General features: G+C 30.6%; 1 protein-coding gene across 6 annotated transcripts in view; it reads left to right on the forward strand.

Moving 5' to 3' along the window:
- Positions 1-7,342: 7,342 nt before the first annotated feature.
- Positions 7,343-18,579, forward strand: part of LOC107440941 (Darkener of apricot) — a 26,489-nt gene continuing 15,252 nt past the window's right edge. For 3 of the 6 annotated variants that reach the window (XM_043052801.2, XM_043052803.2, XM_043052805.2), the window contains exons 1-3: positions 7,389-7,576; positions 10,718-10,862; positions 15,695-15,914. In XM_043052801.2, coding sequence (XP_042908735.1) covers positions 10,729-10,862; positions 15,695-15,914 — 354 coding nt within the window. In that variant the 5' untranslated portion in view covers positions 7,389-7,576; positions 10,718-10,728. Of the gene's footprint in view, positions 7,577-7,618; positions 7,832-10,717; positions 10,863-15,694; positions 15,915-18,579 lie in introns of those variants that run through there. The other 3 variants (XM_043052804.2, XM_071185250.1, XM_071185251.1) reach the window with 3 other exon arrangements.

The following is an 18,579-nucleotide window of genomic DNA, read 5'->3' on the forward strand; positions in this document are numbered from 1 at the left end:
AATTAATTCTATCCAATCGATTTAGGCGTACCGTCAGTTCGTAGCAAATGAAAACTCCATTTATTTTACATGTTTGAAATACTTGCAGGTGATCATACTTACCTGGATTCAGTGGGAAGGATTCTTGCCCTCTCATTTGCAACTCTGCTGCGTTTTGCAAGAGATATTCAATTTCAGGCTTTATTTTCTGCCTTTTGAATTCAAACCCAAAAATCTTACAGGGACCAGCTAAACATTGTCAAATTTTTTTCCCAATAGCGGTAGAAAATTTTATTTCTCTTGTTAATTTCGTCGATGGTGACGCGCCATCGTCTTTGTCCCTGGCAAGCTAATAGCCTCGCGATATTCGATTTATAGATCAGTATCGTAATACTTGTACTTGACTTGGAGGATCATTCACTTATTTTGTATTTTCATATGGGTCCACAGAGCAGTCCAGATTCCCAAAGCTTCATCACCTCAAAATTTCCATCTCATTTTTATTCATTAACTTTAATAATTAGTTGAGAATTTTAAGATTAATATTTTTACCTGCGGGACCAAATTTTTTTAAACTTTTATTATACTTAATTACTTTTTTTTGCTTATTTTTTTTTATTGATTATTCAACAAACCAATCCAGAAGACAAGGTACGGAATTATTACTTTTAAAATGTTCAGTACTCTTAAGTAGTTTCATGAGATAACTCAATAATATTTAGAGGCAAGATTTTAAAAAATTATGAAATGAGGGGCTTTTAATATTTTAAATGCAGCAAAAAATCTTATGTTTAGTTATGTAAAAAAAATTCAGATTTGTCTTTCCAAAAAAATTTTATTCATCTCTTAATGATTTTATTCACAAACAATTGAAATAGAAAATTCAAATTTGTTAAATATTATGAATATAGGGACCGTGTAATAATTAACTTCTGACAAAAATGTTTATCTTCAATATTCATTGTATTTACATTTAAAAATTATTTGAACTTTTTTTAATCATTTTATTAAAAAAAATACTGAAACAAGTAACAAATAATAATGAAATTTTTTCTAGCGGCCATTCACTAATTTTTATTTGTATTATGAATTTATTAGTTTTTTTTTAGTTTGCTTAATTCTTTACATATCTTTATAAATTCGGAATGATTAATTTAGTTAATGTTCTGTTGAATATGCCTTTATAAATAACTTTTATTTAAATCTAAAAATACACTCTATAACCTTTTTAATTAATAGTTTAATTAATTAATTTTTTTTACATAACTGATGTAATTATTAATATAAAAATAGACTGAGCCACTTAATATTGAATATCTTTAAAATTGTGTATAAATTGTTTTTATGGTGGCAATAATATAATCAAGAAAGAAGTTCTTTGTCAGAATCTAGTCATTTTAATATGATCATGTAAAGTCTTTGGAAATTATTTGCATTTTGTTAATGTATTTATGAAGAACTAATTTGTATTTATGAAGGACTTCCAATAAAGAAGGGAGCTTTTTTGTTAGTATGCATATCTTAATTACAGGGTGAGGAATTTGAAATCAAAAACTGGTTTTTGACTTGACACATCAAAAACCTGTTGAAAAGTGTCATAAATGGTTGAAATCTGAGATAAACTGTCGAAAACCTGGGACAAGTTTCTTCATTAACATTGGGGACATTTTATTCGATATAAAATCATGCACAATACTTGCATTATATATTAGTATAATTATAAATCAAGCCAAAATAATTGAATTATTAGTTGGTATTTCTTTTCTTATATAAACTTTACTTTCCAAAAATATTTTTTAAAAGTTATTGTACTGAAAGAAAAATTTTGGGGGAAATTTTGATAATAATAAAAAAAAAAGAACTTTGTTCTGAGGAAACATTAGGGACTGAGAATTTTCTGCACTCCTGCTTATATGCGAATATTTCCAATAAATCATGAATATACTATGTTCCCTGATAAGTAAACTAATTATAATTTACAAAAAAAAATGTTTGTCTAAATGAGTTAATAATTTTTTAAATTAATCAATTCAAGGGTTTAGTCAAGGTACTATCAATATTGGCGATCGAAATGGGCTGCAGGTGGCGTAGGGCAGAACTCTCTACCTATGGCAACATTTTACATGCTTTCCCCATTAGCGTGTGGAGAGTCATAGAGGAAGGAAGTACGTTAATTTCTCTCTTGATTTTCACATAGATTAAAATCTTTAAGTTGGAAAACTATATGGAACTGAAAACTACATTAAACGTAGTTCTAGAAAAAAACATCACCGAAATTTTAAAAAATGTTTTTATTAAATAAAAAGAAAAAATATTAAGAAAAGGGAAAAACATCGTAGTACATTCCTATACAACTGGAAAGAGGAGAGAGAAGGGCCAAGGACATGAAATCGGTCTCTCCCCAGATGGCGTATTCGAGAGTTGCGATCGCCAATATTAGGTAGGAGAAAAAATTATTTTAAAGTGCACCATTTGAGATGTTGCAAAACAAATTTCTTAATTCGAGCATACAATGGTATGAAATACACAACCTAAACTAATTACCTTTTAATTATAGCTCATAACTCAGTGGTCAAGACACTGAATCCTTATATTGTTTTTTTTTTCAGTGGTGGCGTGAAGCCCACTGGACTTAGATAGATGGACACCAACTTGTGCTGAAAGTAAAGGCAACCTATGAACAATGCTGACCACATTCTAAAAATTGTGTTAGTGATCACGAAATTGTGGAGCCTTCACTTCCTTGGCCCACAATGAGCTGTTGTGGGAATGTTTTGCATTTTTATTTATTCTATTTAAATCTTTAAGTGACCAGTACAGCGATGAATCTATAAATGATTTGCATATAAAGCACCAAGATGTCATGAATTCAGAGAAATGCAACTGAAGGCTGCAGGAGCAAAGGATGATATGTCAAATCAATGTGCACCTACACTACTGGCCATTAAAATTGCTACACCAGGAAGGAATGCAAATAACTGAATGATATTTATTGGGCACATACATTGTAGTTGGAAGAAGAAGTGATTAAATTTTCAGGATATTTGGATGTATAGATCCTGAGGAATCAGTACTCAGAACAGCAATAACAGCAGTTATTCCCCTAGGCATCGAGTCAAACAGAAATTGGATAGCATGAACGGGTACAGTATTCCATGCAACTTCAATATTATGCCACAATTCATCGACCAGGGGCCCCCATCAGGGGGGAAGGTGGGCGCACGATGCGCCCACTTAAAGCTTGGGGGGGATTTTTACATTAAATAAAACGAATAGTTTGGGGGGGGGATTTAGACGTGAGAATTTTTTTTAAAATACATAAATAAAAGAAGCAACTGGCCATTTTCAGGCATACATAACTTGACTACAGGTGCAAAGCAAAATACATAAGGAAATTCTGGAAATCTACCTCTCCCTATTTCCTGTCCACAGAGAATAGGGGTGCCACTAGTAATTGCTGTTTCCCCCTGACTGCAAGCTGACATTCTATTCTCACATTCTTAACAAGAATTTCTACTTTCTTGGAAAAAGGGGTGTCATGATTGTCGTCGCTCAAATGTTTCGGCCAAGATCAGTCGTGGTTCTTTCACAATCTTTGGAAATAGCGGTTTATTTCATAAAGAACATAATTTATGAGACTGAGGCGCACGTAAGCAACAACAATACGATGACAGGCTTTAAGAAACAATCAATTTTAAAGAAAGGCATTTTTAGCGCTCCTCTTGATTTTCAAGATGTTCTTAGAAAATATCATCAATATCTCACTTCAAAGAGAAAGCTAAAGCTTCACATGTGCTGACGGAAAAATTAGGTTGGTTAGAATGGCCGGGGTAAGAACTAACTGTGAGAAAAATAAAAGTGCACAATGAATATTTTGAAAGTTATTCTTAGTTTTACAAAAGCGTTATGAATAATTTTGCCCACATGCCTGGTGAAAATTGCCGGGATGAAAGACTTCATGGAGAAGAATTACTGAAAACTAGTTTACATATTGTGGCTTTGGATGGTTTGAGCATTCAACTTGAAGATCTTTTTCCGGAAAAATTTTTTACTTTGTACCGTAAAATGAGTCTTTTTAGCGAAAAGAAGTTTAAGATCTTCGACATTCAAGGCTACAAAAGATGACATAGGCTTTCTATGCAATAAGTACGGTCTCGATGCTGACGAAGCCGTTAATGAACTGGAGAACGTTCTTTATCTTGAATTGGGAGAAGATGACAGTGAAATTCATAAGGGATATCAAAATGCAGCATCACTGGACACAGAGGAAGAAAGCTCAGAGTCTGAAATTGACGAATCAGATATGGCGGTTCTTTATAAGGATTGAAGGAAGTGTGGATTTTTCCCCCCACTGAAAGTAGCTTTCGAAATTTCCACATTTCCTACAATAACATGCATTTATAAGATCTTGGCCATTCTACAGTCACAAGTTGTTCCGCCGAAAGAGCGTTCATCAGGCTTAAAATCACCAAAAATAGATTGCGGTCCGCCACTGGCACGAAGCGTCTTAACAGCTTACTGATAATTGCTGCTGAAAGGGATATATATTGCAGAAAGTGTCGACAGATCATATTATTGATACTTTTGCCATGAGCTCGGAAGTTTTAACAAAATTATTATTACCAGCCAGTTCTCTTGACTAAAGCATCAAATCAATAATATGATTTGTTGAGACTTTTTTAGATGTATCGTGTACGTTTTAACCCATACAGTCACTATCTTTATTCAGCGATCAAAGACAAATATTTTTGTGTGTTCTGTGCTACTTTTTACCAAATTAAGGGAGAAATGTAAATAAAAAGAAAATTATACTGTGGTGATATTTATTAACATCTTGTTTTAACTGTAACTGTGCTTGATTTTCAATTGTTTTACTATTTATGTTTATAAGTACGTAGTCCTCAGCGGCTAGCCTAATTTTGCTAATTAAAGCTTTATTAAGTTATTATGTCTGCCTAAATTGATTATCACAACATATACTTATCTATATAATGAAACAATTTTGTAAAATATAATGTGCATGTTTTTTATTAATTAACAAATATTTGCAACAAATGCACTATTTGCTTTGGTTACTTTTGTACATTGTTTATGAATGAGACTTATATATGCCTAAAATTTTTTTACAGTTTGAAAAGAAACAATAAATATCAACTTTTTTGTTTATTAAAAATGTCGTTTGCAGTGAATTAATAAATCTTGAATTTTTTTATTGTTAAAAAATTATTTTTTTTAAAAATGGGTCATGGAAATTTGTTTTAAAAAATATGTTTACATTCTTAACGATATAAAGAACCATTTGCATAATTTTTTTGCTGAAAAACGGCGATCGACAGGACTAAAAAAAATCTCGAAATCATGTCCATTATAATGGACATTTGCCAGAAAAGGGTTAATTGTACTGAAATTCCCAACTCTTGTGATGTATTGGGTCGACTGTTCAACGGCGGTCATAAAATAAAAATAAAAAACTCTTGTGATGATTGCTGTTTGCCATTTGCTGCATTGTTTGGTAACTTCAATAAACTTATTTTTTTAATTATTAGTTTAAAACTTCTGAGCTCATTAATCTACAGGTGCCATCAGTAACTTATCATTTATTGTAATAGTTTTAATCAGACCATTTTAATTTATTCATTTTTGCTTTAAACATATTTTCAGCATTCACAATCAGGATCAAGGTCTGCATTTGTCATATGAGTAGAACGCAGGCAAAGTAGCACTATTTCGAACAAGCTAACATAGAAGGGGGAAGTTAGCATATTTTCTTTTGGGGGGGATGAATGCGCCCAACAGCTTGGGGGAAAGGGGGCCACTGGCATTGACCGTAGTGACTGACGAGTGGTGGCGTGTCAATCATTCGGCAACCATTGTCCAGACAATTTCAATTGGTGAGAGATCAGGAGAATGTACCGGCCAAGGCAATAGGCGAACATGTTCTGTGTCAAGTTAGGTCAGGACAGTGCGGGCAACATGCGGTCTTGCATTATCCTGCTGAAACGTCGCGCTATGAAGGCCTCGAAGATAAGGCAGAGCAACTGGCCCTAACACATCAGAAATGTAGCGGCTGCTGTTCAAAGTGACAACAATGTGAACAAGAGGTGATGGAGGCGTGTTACCAATGGTACCCCATGCCATTACTCCAGATGATGAGCCAGTATGACGATGTCGAATACAAGCTGCAAATGGGCGTTCTCCAGTATGTCGCCGAACATGGATGCAGCCATCATGACACTGTATACAGAGCCTGGATTCGTCTGAAAAAACGACATCATGCCATTCCTGCGTCCAGGCTCGTCGTTTATCACAACCATTGGAGGCGCTCCTGTCTGTGATGCAGCGTCAAGGGTGACCGAACCCATGATGTCCATGCTGCTACAAATGTCGTCGAACTGTTCATGAAGTAGCTGTACCATCCCTTAATGCCATGTGGATAACATGTCTATTTTCTCGGCTGTTAGTGATGGGAGGCCGCTGAGATCCCGCACGGCACTCCATATGACCGTCATGAACCCATCGATTCGATATTCTGCTAACAGTCATGGGATCTCGACCAACGCGAGCCGCAATACTTCGGTATGATAAACGGCAATCCCAGTAGGCCACAGTTTAAAGTTTGACCTCGATCAAACTCAGACACATGCTGGAAGGCATTTCTCCTTCTTACACGAGGCATAACAAAATCTTTTTTACCCAAGAACAGCACTCAAATTCAATTTCTGTATGGCAGCACTTCCTAGTCCTGTCGGTTGATCGGGGTGCCTGGTGGTACCTGAGGCCGGAGTGGCCCGTTACCTTGTGATGGATGAGGAACTTACTGTCAATCTCTTCATTTATACACATTGTATGTGTCACTACCGCCACTTGCTTTGCATGAATGCTCTGATAAGCTAATCGCTTGCATACCATAACATGCTTTATCCGTCCTGCAAATTTCGCGTTTGTGTAGTGTCACCTGGTGTAGCAATTTTTATGGCCAGTAGTGTATAAAACAACGAGTTTGTGGAGGCAGAGGTCAAGAGAGAGTTGAAAAGTATTGCTCTATGTATAACATTTTAACCTTCATATAAACACTTTGTGAATAAATTAGCTTAGGGACCACAAAGCGGCAAGTCCTTACATAATTTTTGTCTCTGCAAAACTAAATTGCACTTCCATAGAAAGTCAGTAGATTACTTTCCTATTTACACTTAACATAGAACGGCAATAGATTCAGAACATTGCAGCTGTAGCTAAAAATAGCTGGGCAATGGGGAGCCGCAAAGAAGTGAGTTTGTCTAGCTACTGTACAATGTATTCACCATATGATTACTTTGCTCGGAAATCATTCAAAAGGCCCACCCAAAATTCTCGGAATTATGTCACATGCTCGTTCAGGCTCTCCTCCTATCCCTAAAAACAGCTACTTCTACTTTAACTATAATTTTACGCTTACATCTTCTGGCGTCGTTTTAATCGAAGTACGTGTTAAAATACCATATTTAATAAATATATAAATTTGTTCTATGTTTATTCTCGAGTATTGATATTTTTATCACAAGAATTAGTTTTACTGTTCAATTACGAAATCGTATTGGATTTTTCAGTGATTGATCTGGTGAGTAAAATTCTTTACCCTAATCGGTATTTAAGTAGCCATTTTGTTGATTCCATAACTAAAAATGCTTCACTTTACAAATACGTGTGCTAAAAGGAAAATTATTTTGTAATCTAATCTTTTAGTGTTATTATCAAATTCAATTTAACAAGTGACAAAGTTTATAAATACAATAAGTAACAGTCATCAATATTTAAGTATTTACCTTGCCCAATTATGTTACAGCACAAGATCTTATTTTCATGAAACTTCCATGTATTTAAAGATGTTATTGTTTCTAATTTTAATCTTGTTATATTTATGTAAATGATATGTAATATTTTTTATTCTAAATAGTGTTTGTTTTACAAGATACAACTCATTATTCAATCATATCGAACAAATTAATGTATTTCAAAATCATCAAGGATATTCTAATATTGTGTACATCTCATAAATATGCTTCCGAATAAGTCTAAAGTTTTGAATTTTTATTTTAATTGAAAGATTGTCTACATATAAATCTATTTGAATAATGAATATGTTTGTTGACAAAATAAAAAATGTTAGATTTGTTCCTATTCTAGCTGTTAGAGTAATGCTTGTTTTTTTTATGTACATTAGTTAGCCATTTTTTAATTTTGTCAATGCTTGCATACCAAAGTTTTTATCACCGAAAAAATTTCTCACCCGTTCCCAGATATCAGAAGTACAAAAAATTGCAGTTCGAAACAATTCAGTTAAAATTAAACAATTTTTCTTAATCAAATTCTTCAGCACAAAAAGTGAAGGGAAAAACAAACTTAATTCTCTTTTAATAATTTAGGGCAAAATACTTCCAAATTTGCTTATTAAATTAAAAAGTTCTAAACTATGATATTAAAGAGTGAATTGTTTAAAAATCACTAAAATATATATATAAATGAATGATTTGTTTACAAACCATTGACTTTAAACTGCCTGTAATTAAGTAGCAATTGGAAAGAATGATTTACCTGAACCCCTTTTTGCTTCAACAGTTTGTGTTCTCAGCAAGGTTTGTGTTCTATATTTTATAGACATAATATTTTTCTTTCTCCAGATTAAAGGGGGTTTCTTGTCCTAAATGAATGTCTTTTAATAATTTTGATTGTAGTAATGAGTAATTTACCCAAATTTTTATAATCATTTGTCATATTTAAGTTCATTTTATGCAGAAATGAATGAGAAAAAGAAATTAATAACTTGGTATTAAACTCATTTATTTCTAAAAATAATCTTAATTTAATACAAATTGTAGATATGTTCAAAATTCTACGTATCGTTACATGTTTTATTTATGTGCATAATTTATATTAAAATAATTATTTTTAAACTATAGTAAATAGATTTACCAGGTATGATTCCACCTGGTATTTGATCTGCCATTATTGATGTTTCGGTTCCACCTATAACTTGGGATTATTTACCATTTTCAAAAGGGTTCTTATTGCACTTTTAGCAGTTTTCAGAGTGTGTAAATCAATGTATTCTACATTTTCCCACATTTCTATACTATCTGTTTTTATTTCTTCACTTTGTTGAATTATGTTTGTATATGTTTCGTTTTTAATTGTCTGTTTTAAAATGGGAGATATTTTCTCTATCTTACATTCATGCATAAAATAAAAGCTCCATCTTGTATATGCTGAAAGAAATATCTCGTTTGGAGGTTTATTGTTCAAAATGTCGATAATTCCGAAGAAATGAATAATAATGAAGAAAACAAGATTATAGGAATAAAAGTTGAAAAGATTGAAAGATCAATAAAAATTAGTAGGATTAAAAACTTCTTCCAATATACAAGATATTAGCACTTTGAAATTGGTTTAGAGTGCACTAAAATTTCTCTCATTATAATTAATACATTGCATACTAATTTTTTAAGTAAATAGATTAGCATTCTTTCTGTATATTAATACTGGTAAATATTTATTTCATTTTTGGTAAATATTTATGCTCTCAATAGAGGTGATCAACTTATATGCAGGGGTGATTGTGCTCCGGAAAAAATCCGAATTTCCGGATTTTTCCGAAATTGCACTCCGGAAGATTCCGGAAATCTTAGGTCCCGAAGTTTCAAAAAATCATTGATCACATTTATGTATAAAAATTCTTGTATACTTTATTTAAAAATATTAGAACTAGGTCATGGCACAGAATAGATCAAGGTGGCAAAAACTTTTTGGGACGGCCTTGACCTGTCATAGGCTGTAGTGCCCAAGTAGAAGAACAAGAATTTATACTTGGTATCTTTCATTTGTTAATATTTTTTCTGGTAGAATAATAAATGTGATTAGAGATAAGATTTTACTCAAGAAATTTTCCTGATTTTTGAGTTGGACTCACAATCACCCCTGTATATGCACTTAGTGTTCATCCTGGGAATAAAAAAGGGAACTACAAGTTTTGAAGGGGCACTTCAATGCCATAAAAATTTATCAAAATGTGTAGTATTTATATTTCGTAATCACTGAAATTGATCTTCAACGATTTTTAAATTACCCCTCTTATACTTTTTTCTGTGTACATTTCTCAATATGATTCTCTCATTATCAGAATAAAAGAAAAATTTGTTGTTTATAAAAATACACGATAATAGATAATTTAAGCATAATTTGAACTGAAAATTTTGAGAAAATAAACAAAGTATTTATATATGTATATATATTTAAAAAATAATTTTACTAATTAAACCTACTTAAAAAATTTATTAGTTCAGGTATTAATATCTTCCCTTGAAAAAAAAGAGCTATAAAAATTTAAGGAGTTGAGAATAATCCTAACAAAGTGAATATTTCCAATAGTAATCATATCAACACAGATAATTTTCTCAGTGTGTAATTTTTTTAAAGAGTGTATTATGAATTAAAAAAGCAAGTGTTTTTATGGGATGTACAGCTTATTAGTTTTTTTTTTTTTAAAAAAGGCTTAGTGATAAGGATTAAAGGGCAAGTATTGCAGATCGCCCCTCTAAAAATGCTTAGGAAGAACACTGGTGTACTCATTTAGATTGTTTGAAGGAAATTATTTATTTTAGTAGGATCACTAGAGATCATGAAATTGCCCTTGTTATTTTGTAAATTGTATTGAATGGAGTCAAATTGTTTATACAATTCTGAATATTTCTGTTTAAAATTTCAGAAAACTTAAAGATGCATCATCAAAGGAAACGTAGATATTCTTTGTCAGATGAAGAATATAATGACAATTATGGAGGTAGGAAGCATGCCTCAGATGATTATAATCGTCAGCAACAACAGCATTCCAAAAGACGAAGATCCAGAAGGTAATTTATCTTCCTTAAAATCTTTTATGTTTATAAATATGGAGAAAACATTTTTTTGTCTGATTAAAAGCTTAACAATTAGAAGAAAAGCATTAAGATTGATTTATAGTCAATAGTAACAAGTTGTGTCAAGAGTTCATTCTTGACTGGTTTTGCAAGGCAGGGTGTCCAATTTGCCCTTTTTTATAAAAAAAATTCCACTCTGCGTGCCCTGACATATTAAAATGGTATGTGGAATGGCTTATTAGCGTCGATTTTTTTGGTAAATACACATGGTTTTCATATTCGGCAGGAATAAATCCTGTTTCGGCTGTAATGAATAATTTTTTTGCTTGTTTCCCTGTGGTTTTTTCAAATTCCGATATATTTAAACATTATTATGACTTGCACATTTTGAACTTGAGATATTGACGATTTTATCGACTTGAAACATTTGATTCGTGACGATTCCGATGTAATTACATGTCGTTTGATTGTAATTTTTCTGAAACTATTTATCATTTTTCACCTTTTTTTTTTTTTTTTTTTTTTTTTNTTTTTTAATTCTATATTCTTAATACGATCTTTCAATTCTACCATAATTTCACTGTGCTTCATGATTTTTTTTTCCGTAAGTTATTTGCAATTTTTTGGCCCCTTGTACCTGGTTTTTTAATTCCGATATGATTAATATGATGTTATGGCATTCGAATGTGAGTTATCACTATTTGATTCATGATGAATCTATCACAATTTCTCTTCGTTTTATGGTAGGTTTTTCGTCAGTTATATATAATTTTATCAACCCTCTTCGTGTTTTTTTTTAATTTGAGTTATCATTATTTGCTCAATTCGTGAGTATTTCATTTTACTTATACACATCGTTTGTTGATAATCTTTCATAAACTGTATTTTTTTCACATGGCAGTGTTTTCACTACAAAGCGAGAACGCGAGAATCTCGCATATTTTTTTCTTTTCTCGCATTAAAAAATGATTAACGCGAGNTTCGATATTTTCAAAAAGTGTTTTTACGACTTGCAAATTTCGAATTTGTGTTATCATGATGATTCTATCGCAATTTCATGGTGTTACTGATATTTTTTTCGGATCTTTGACATAGTTTTTCGAATTTGAGTTATCAGTGTTTGATGCGATTGTTTTGTCACGATTCTATCACAATTTCACTCTCATAGCTGCCAACTCTACTGGATTTTCCAGTAGATTTCCTGGTTTAATTAAAATTCTCCTGGTTTTTGTTTTGTACATTTTAGAAAAAAGTATTACTAATGCATAATATAATTATATAAATAAGCAAACTTCATTTATAAATATCATTTCAAAGCTTTTTTTGTTCTAAAATGTTCAGTTTACTTTTATGCAGATTAAATTAATTAAAAAATAATTTAACTATTTTTTATGAATTAAATACCTATTAATATTGGAAATTAGTAAACATGCGACATAATATTTGATATAATGTCAATCATAACTTTGCATGTAACATATTTAGTATATTATGCAACAATTATCATGAACTTTATATTATTTCATCAAATCTACTGGATTTTTTCTAATCCATGTTGGTAGCAATGCATTCTATTTTTTGATAGGTCTTTGGGCAGTTATTTATCATATGATTTTTCAAATTCCAATATTTTTAATACAATGCTATTATGACATTTGATTTCTGGCAATTCTACTATAATTTCCTGTCATCGGATTATATTGGGTCGTTCGGAAAGTTCATGTCGACTCTGTAACACAGGGATGAGATTTTTCCGCTTTTATCTCTTGAATTTCAGTTTTTTTTTTAAATCAAAAATTCAGATTTTTCTAAAAATTTCACTTTTTTTTAAATAAGTATTCCGCTTTTTCAGAAAATTCATCGATTTTCAAAAAGGAACAGAAAATTCAAACTACATAGCTACCAATCCTTTCTCATTTTTTCTTATATAGCTATTTTATCCCCTTTTACTCGCAGCAGATAAGATTTTCTGAATTTTTTACCCACCATCCAGATAGATCTGATTTTTGTAGTTCAAACGACGCTGCTTCTGACAAACCTGGAATCTGCTAATATCACGATTCTTATTCACACGATTTTAATATCAAACATAGCCAGGGTTGCCACTCCACAGGGAAAACCTGGAAAATACAGGGAATTTAAAAATCACCTATAACAGGGAAAATGCAGGGAATTTTGATTTTTTCTTTACAAACTGGAAAAATACAGGGAATTTTGTTTCTTTATTTTGGTCTTTTACAAAGTGGTGACCACTCAAAGCGTAATCTATGGGATATTTAACCATGATATTTGAGCTATACTAAACTAATTAAAAAATTATCACANTTTAAGTATGTTCAGCTGTTTTTCTTGCAATTGAAATTAATAAATATAGTTAGCCCATTGTAGCTCACACAAGAGAACAGTAATTGTTGTTTCCTCTTAATATATTGCATATAACATGTACAGGGAAAATACAGGGAATTTTTTTTCCAGATTTGAGTGGCAACCCTGATAGCTTTTCATATTTGTGTGTTGCGATTCTTATTTACGAGATTTAAAAATCCAATATTGTGATTCGTATTTACGCCTTAATGAAAACCTATGTAGCGATTCGTATTCACGCAAGTTTAAAATTAATGTTTTGATTTCCTCATGAGGTTTATAATATCAAACATTGATTTTCATATTTATACATGATTTTAAAATAAGGCATTGGGATTCGCATTCACGCATTCTAAAAATTACGCATCATGATTCGTATTTACGCTATCTAAAAATTATGAATCGTGATTTGTATTTACGCGTTTTAAAAGTTCGATATCCTAGTTTGTATTTCCTCATTTTAAAAATCCATAATTGTTATTCATATTCCCGCAATTTTAAGATCAACATCGCGATTCTTGTAAGAAGTAAATTTTTTTTAAAAATTAGTTACTATAAAGGTGACTGTTTTTCTAACGACGATTATTAGTATATGTAAGTCTTACAACATCAGAGAAACTCGAAGGGAATATATTCAAAACTTACATTCTGTGCTTGCAAAGAAGAAAAATAGGATTTGTCACAAGATGTTTGAAGATTGACTAACGACTAAATATAGCAAACATAAAAGATATAGCAAACAAAAGCAATCACTTAAAAAGGGATTTAATAATTTTTTTTTTTTGGAAAGAGAATTAATACTCATCATAAAAAATTTATTTATAATTGCTGTTATTTATGCTATTAAAGGCAAAATTCTTATCAAATAAAAACAATTATCTAAACAGTTGCGGATTGTCATGTAATTTTTCAAACTAAAGTAGCAATTTTTGCATGTTAAGGAGTTACTATATATTTCTACTTCACTGTTATTGATATGTTTCAAAGGGCTCTAGTTAGATTAGACTATAATATGAACATAATGATTCGGTCCATTGTTAAATTTTTTTTTCTCAATATAATTTAAAAAGTGATATTATTGATATATTTGCTATGAATCACATAACAGTATTTATTAAAAGAAATGAAATATTAATGTATATTCTCAGTAGTTTTAATTTGCTAAACCAGGTAGTTTTTCAAGTAATAATTGTCTCTTATATAAACTGAGGAAAAATATAATTTCCAGCTTTATTTTTTCAATTGGTAATTTTTATTTTCCACTAAATGTTAAGTAGCAATGTAATCATTTATTTAATAATAGATTAGTACACAATCGCATGTCAGCACATTATTTATTACCTTAAACTGTCTGGAATTTATTATTAAAGGGTTGCGCTTGCGTAAAATTTAATATCGTGGAAATTCAGCTTTTTTGCCTTTTGGCTAATCTCATCCCTGCGGATAATATATCAGCATGAACACTGGAAAACCTATTAGTTTTAGCAGTTAGTTATAATTTTATCGACCTTTTGCATATGGTTAATTTTTCTCTGATATTTTGTAAGGTTTAATACAGTGTTTAAATTTCGAATTTGGGTTATCACTTTTTAAGACGTGCATTTTACGACGATGCAATTCCTACTTGTTTGTTGTTGTTGTTTTTTTTTTTTTTAAATTTATTTATTTATTTTTTTTATTCTGATAATCTTTATGCAATGTTATTACGCATTGGTTATCAGCTCACATTACTTGCAATGTTGCAAGTTTTTCGATTTACGGAGTAACTTTTTGGCATTCTCAATTTAGATCGATTCTACCATAAATCCACAGTGTTTATGGATCATTTTTCGACAACTGTTGGTCTTTTCTTGACTATTTCCTCTTGGTTCTATCGATTCCGATGTGATTTATACCATGTCATGGCTAACGAATTTCATATTTTAGTGATCACCTTTTCACACGTTTGATTCGAGACTATTTCAGTGTAAGTCCTCGTTAATTTTCACTCGCTTTTTTTTAGCAATTATTACGATTACTTATTGTTATTTCACTCATTTTGACAACAATTTTAAAATACAGGTGATTAAAATCCTGCCCTTTTTAAGGTCTAGAATGAACACTGGTTATTTGTTTTACTATTATCGTTGCAATATAGAACAGAAACAATTTGTTTAAGGATATTCTTTTCCTGTGAAGGTCAAGCGTGCATCATTTTGAAAATTACGAATTTTTAAAAATTATTGATCTGAAGATATAACATGCTGAAAAGTCAGCAATAATTAATGCTTACATAATTTTGCAATTATTTTGTAAATATAATCCATAAAATAAGTTAGCTAAAATTTTGAAGGATTACAAAACTGAATGAATAAAGAAATTTTTTCACAGGGTGAAATTTGAGTTTTAAATTGATTCATTATAAGTAATTTGTGTTTAATTCTATATACTTTAACATGTGTTTTTTAAATTTTTTTATATAGCAAAGATAAATATGAGGAAAGGAGCCATCATCATCGAGACTTAAGTTCCAGAGAAGATAGGCATAGGCACAAGAAGCGTTTATCTGATGACAATGGTTCAGATGGATCTTCTAACAGTATCAATTCTGGAAGCGTTCATAGACCAACTTGGAGGGAGGATACTTCTAAGAGGAAATATCGTAGCAAGAGACCTCATCGATCTAAGTTCCATGGCACACGGGTTAGTTTTTGTTCTCATTTACAGTAAATTGGCTGGAAAAATTTATGTGACGTTAGTTAGAGCTAATTCAAGTAATTGTCTCAAACAATTATATGGTGGTGGTTATAAGGTAAACAAAATAGTCATTTCTGACAATATTTCGAAAACTATACTAAGATTTTGTTGGTTACTAATTTACAATAATAATAATAATGGTTAAGCAAATTGTCTAAAATTTTAAAAGATAAAGATTTTTTTATATTTTTTAAGTGTTGTAACTTGAAATTACATTGAAATAGAACTAACATAGGTACTAAGGCAGCAATACTGCTTCGGTGTAATTACTAATATTTTACTTGATCTAACATGGAGCCAAACGGTTCTTTTCATGGGGCTGCCAACCCTTCCGCATTTTTACTTATTTTAGCTATTTTTCCCGCTCAGAAGACAAGATCTTCTGCATTTTACCCGTCCGTCTGATAGCTAGTATTTTCTTTCAAGTCGGACAATATTGACTATACCCCACAGCAATGCTGAATGCAAAAAGGTGTTTTCTGTAGTAAAAAAAAAAAAATAGGACTCAATTCCGCTCATCGATCTCTGATGAGACTCTCAAAAAAACTTTTAATAATTAAGTCTAAAGATGAAATACTTTGTTTTGAAAGAGACTTTACGAAAGAGTTTTTAGTAAAAGGTGCTAAAGCATCTTTGCAGAAATTTTTTTTGTTGATGTAATTCTTTTTCCGTAATTTCTATTGAGTTTATCTATAGTGCGTACTATTATAGTGTAATTAAACTAATGTTAATATAAGTCTTAAAATATTATATATTTCCCTTTAATCAAGAATATTAGTAATTAGTATGCAGTTACGAATCTTCTGCATTTTTAAAACTAGAGGTTGGCAGCTATGGATCCTATTAACACCTTTCCCCTGGGATGCTGCAAAAAAGTGCCAGTGTACTCCTAATGTTTTGTGATTTTTCACCAAAATCAAATTAGAAAATAAATAGCACTGTTTAAATTTAGGGCTGAGTTTTTACCAGTGAAATCCATGAGATAAACCAGGAAAATACTATTCTATATTTATTTACTGATATAAAAGGTTTTTTATTTATAAGTGTTAGGAATATATATTATTTACATATTTAAGCTAGGTAATAATAAAAATTATTAGATAATATATATTTTGCATATAATATGTATATGAGCAAATAACAAACTATAACACAAGTGATATGATGTAAGCTTTCTCCAAAGTTGTAATTATAAAACTAATTTTGTGCACAAACAGTTGAGGCTAATCTTCTCACTATTAAAGACTTAGAAAACTGGTAAATGTATTAGATTTTCAATATGAGCTGATAACCATTAATTACAAATATTAAAATCATATTAACAAATTACATTATTTTAAACCATAACTTTATTACCAATGCATTTGTATACAGATAATCACTGAATAAGCAGAAAGCTCAAATAAACAGAGCTTAGGAATATTGAAATTCAATATAATTTTATTTTTTAAAAATTTACACTAGGGATTTATCTTACTGATCTTTTGTCATTTAAAATTAGATTAGGATTAAAAAAATTACCTACTTCACTTTATGTGAGATCAAAATAATCATTTGTTCAAATGAATTAAAAGTATAAGCAAATAATTTCTTATGTATGAAGATATGAAAAATCAGACGAACAAAAATTAATATCAATTATTAGAAATAAAGATAAAAATGTTATCAAATTTAAAACCAGACCACTGACAATGTCTTAATCTACAAAGGTTTTATTTTGGCCAAAAGTTAGATTAATTTTTAAATTGATACTTGATTCAAAAAGCGTACATCGCGATTCAGATTCACGCGATTGAGAAATCCAATATCGTGGTTTTTATTTACCACATAAGTTTAAATTCCAATGTCTGTGTCACAATTTGTATACGCATGTTTTTAATATCAAGCATCGATTTTTTGATTTATGCGATATTTTGTTTTAAAAGATACGTATTGCGACTTCCTTCACGCGATCTAGTTTTGGGTGATTAAAAATTAAATTTACGTAGTTAAAACAATTTTATTTAATATACCATCTTTTTATTATAGTTTTGTACGAGTCATTTTGTTAGAGCTACATAAATAAATTTAATTGAAAGTTTCAGTAAATCAAATAAAAATGAACTATGAAGTCCACTAATAGCGGATATCACCATTTTATAGCTAAATTTTAACTTACCCATTTTACTACATACGAGCAGTTATCTTGTTCTATAGAAAATAACATTGTTGTTTTGCATTAATATTATAATACCCGACTGGAAAATTTAATCAAATTTTGTCAGCTACTCGAAACCAACCGGATAAAAATAATCAGGGAAAAATAGATATGTAATTTCATTTTACTTTTTCTTAAAAAAATATTTACGTTAATTGACTATATTAAACCAGTTCTTATGGTTATAAAAAAATAAATGAATGTTATTAATAAGTTGAATTAAGGACAAAAAATTAGGACTATGTGATTTTGCTTATGGAATTCACAAAAATTCCATAAGAGGAAGAAACATTTGAAAATACTCAAGGGTAGAAAAATTTTTGTTCTAAAGAGCATTTCTGACAAAAGTTAAGTTCTTTTTTATCTCAGATCATGCATTTTTTTTACATCCCAAGTCCTGCCCCCCCCCCCCCC

This window comes from Parasteatoda tepidariorum, chromosome 9, assembly GCF_043381705.1.
Source record: "Parasteatoda tepidariorum isolate YZ-2023 chromosome 9, CAS_Ptep_4.0, whole genome shotgun sequence".
In the NCBI taxonomy this organism is placed as follows: Eukaryota; Metazoa; Arthropoda; class Arachnida; order Araneae; family Theridiidae; genus Parasteatoda; species Parasteatoda tepidariorum.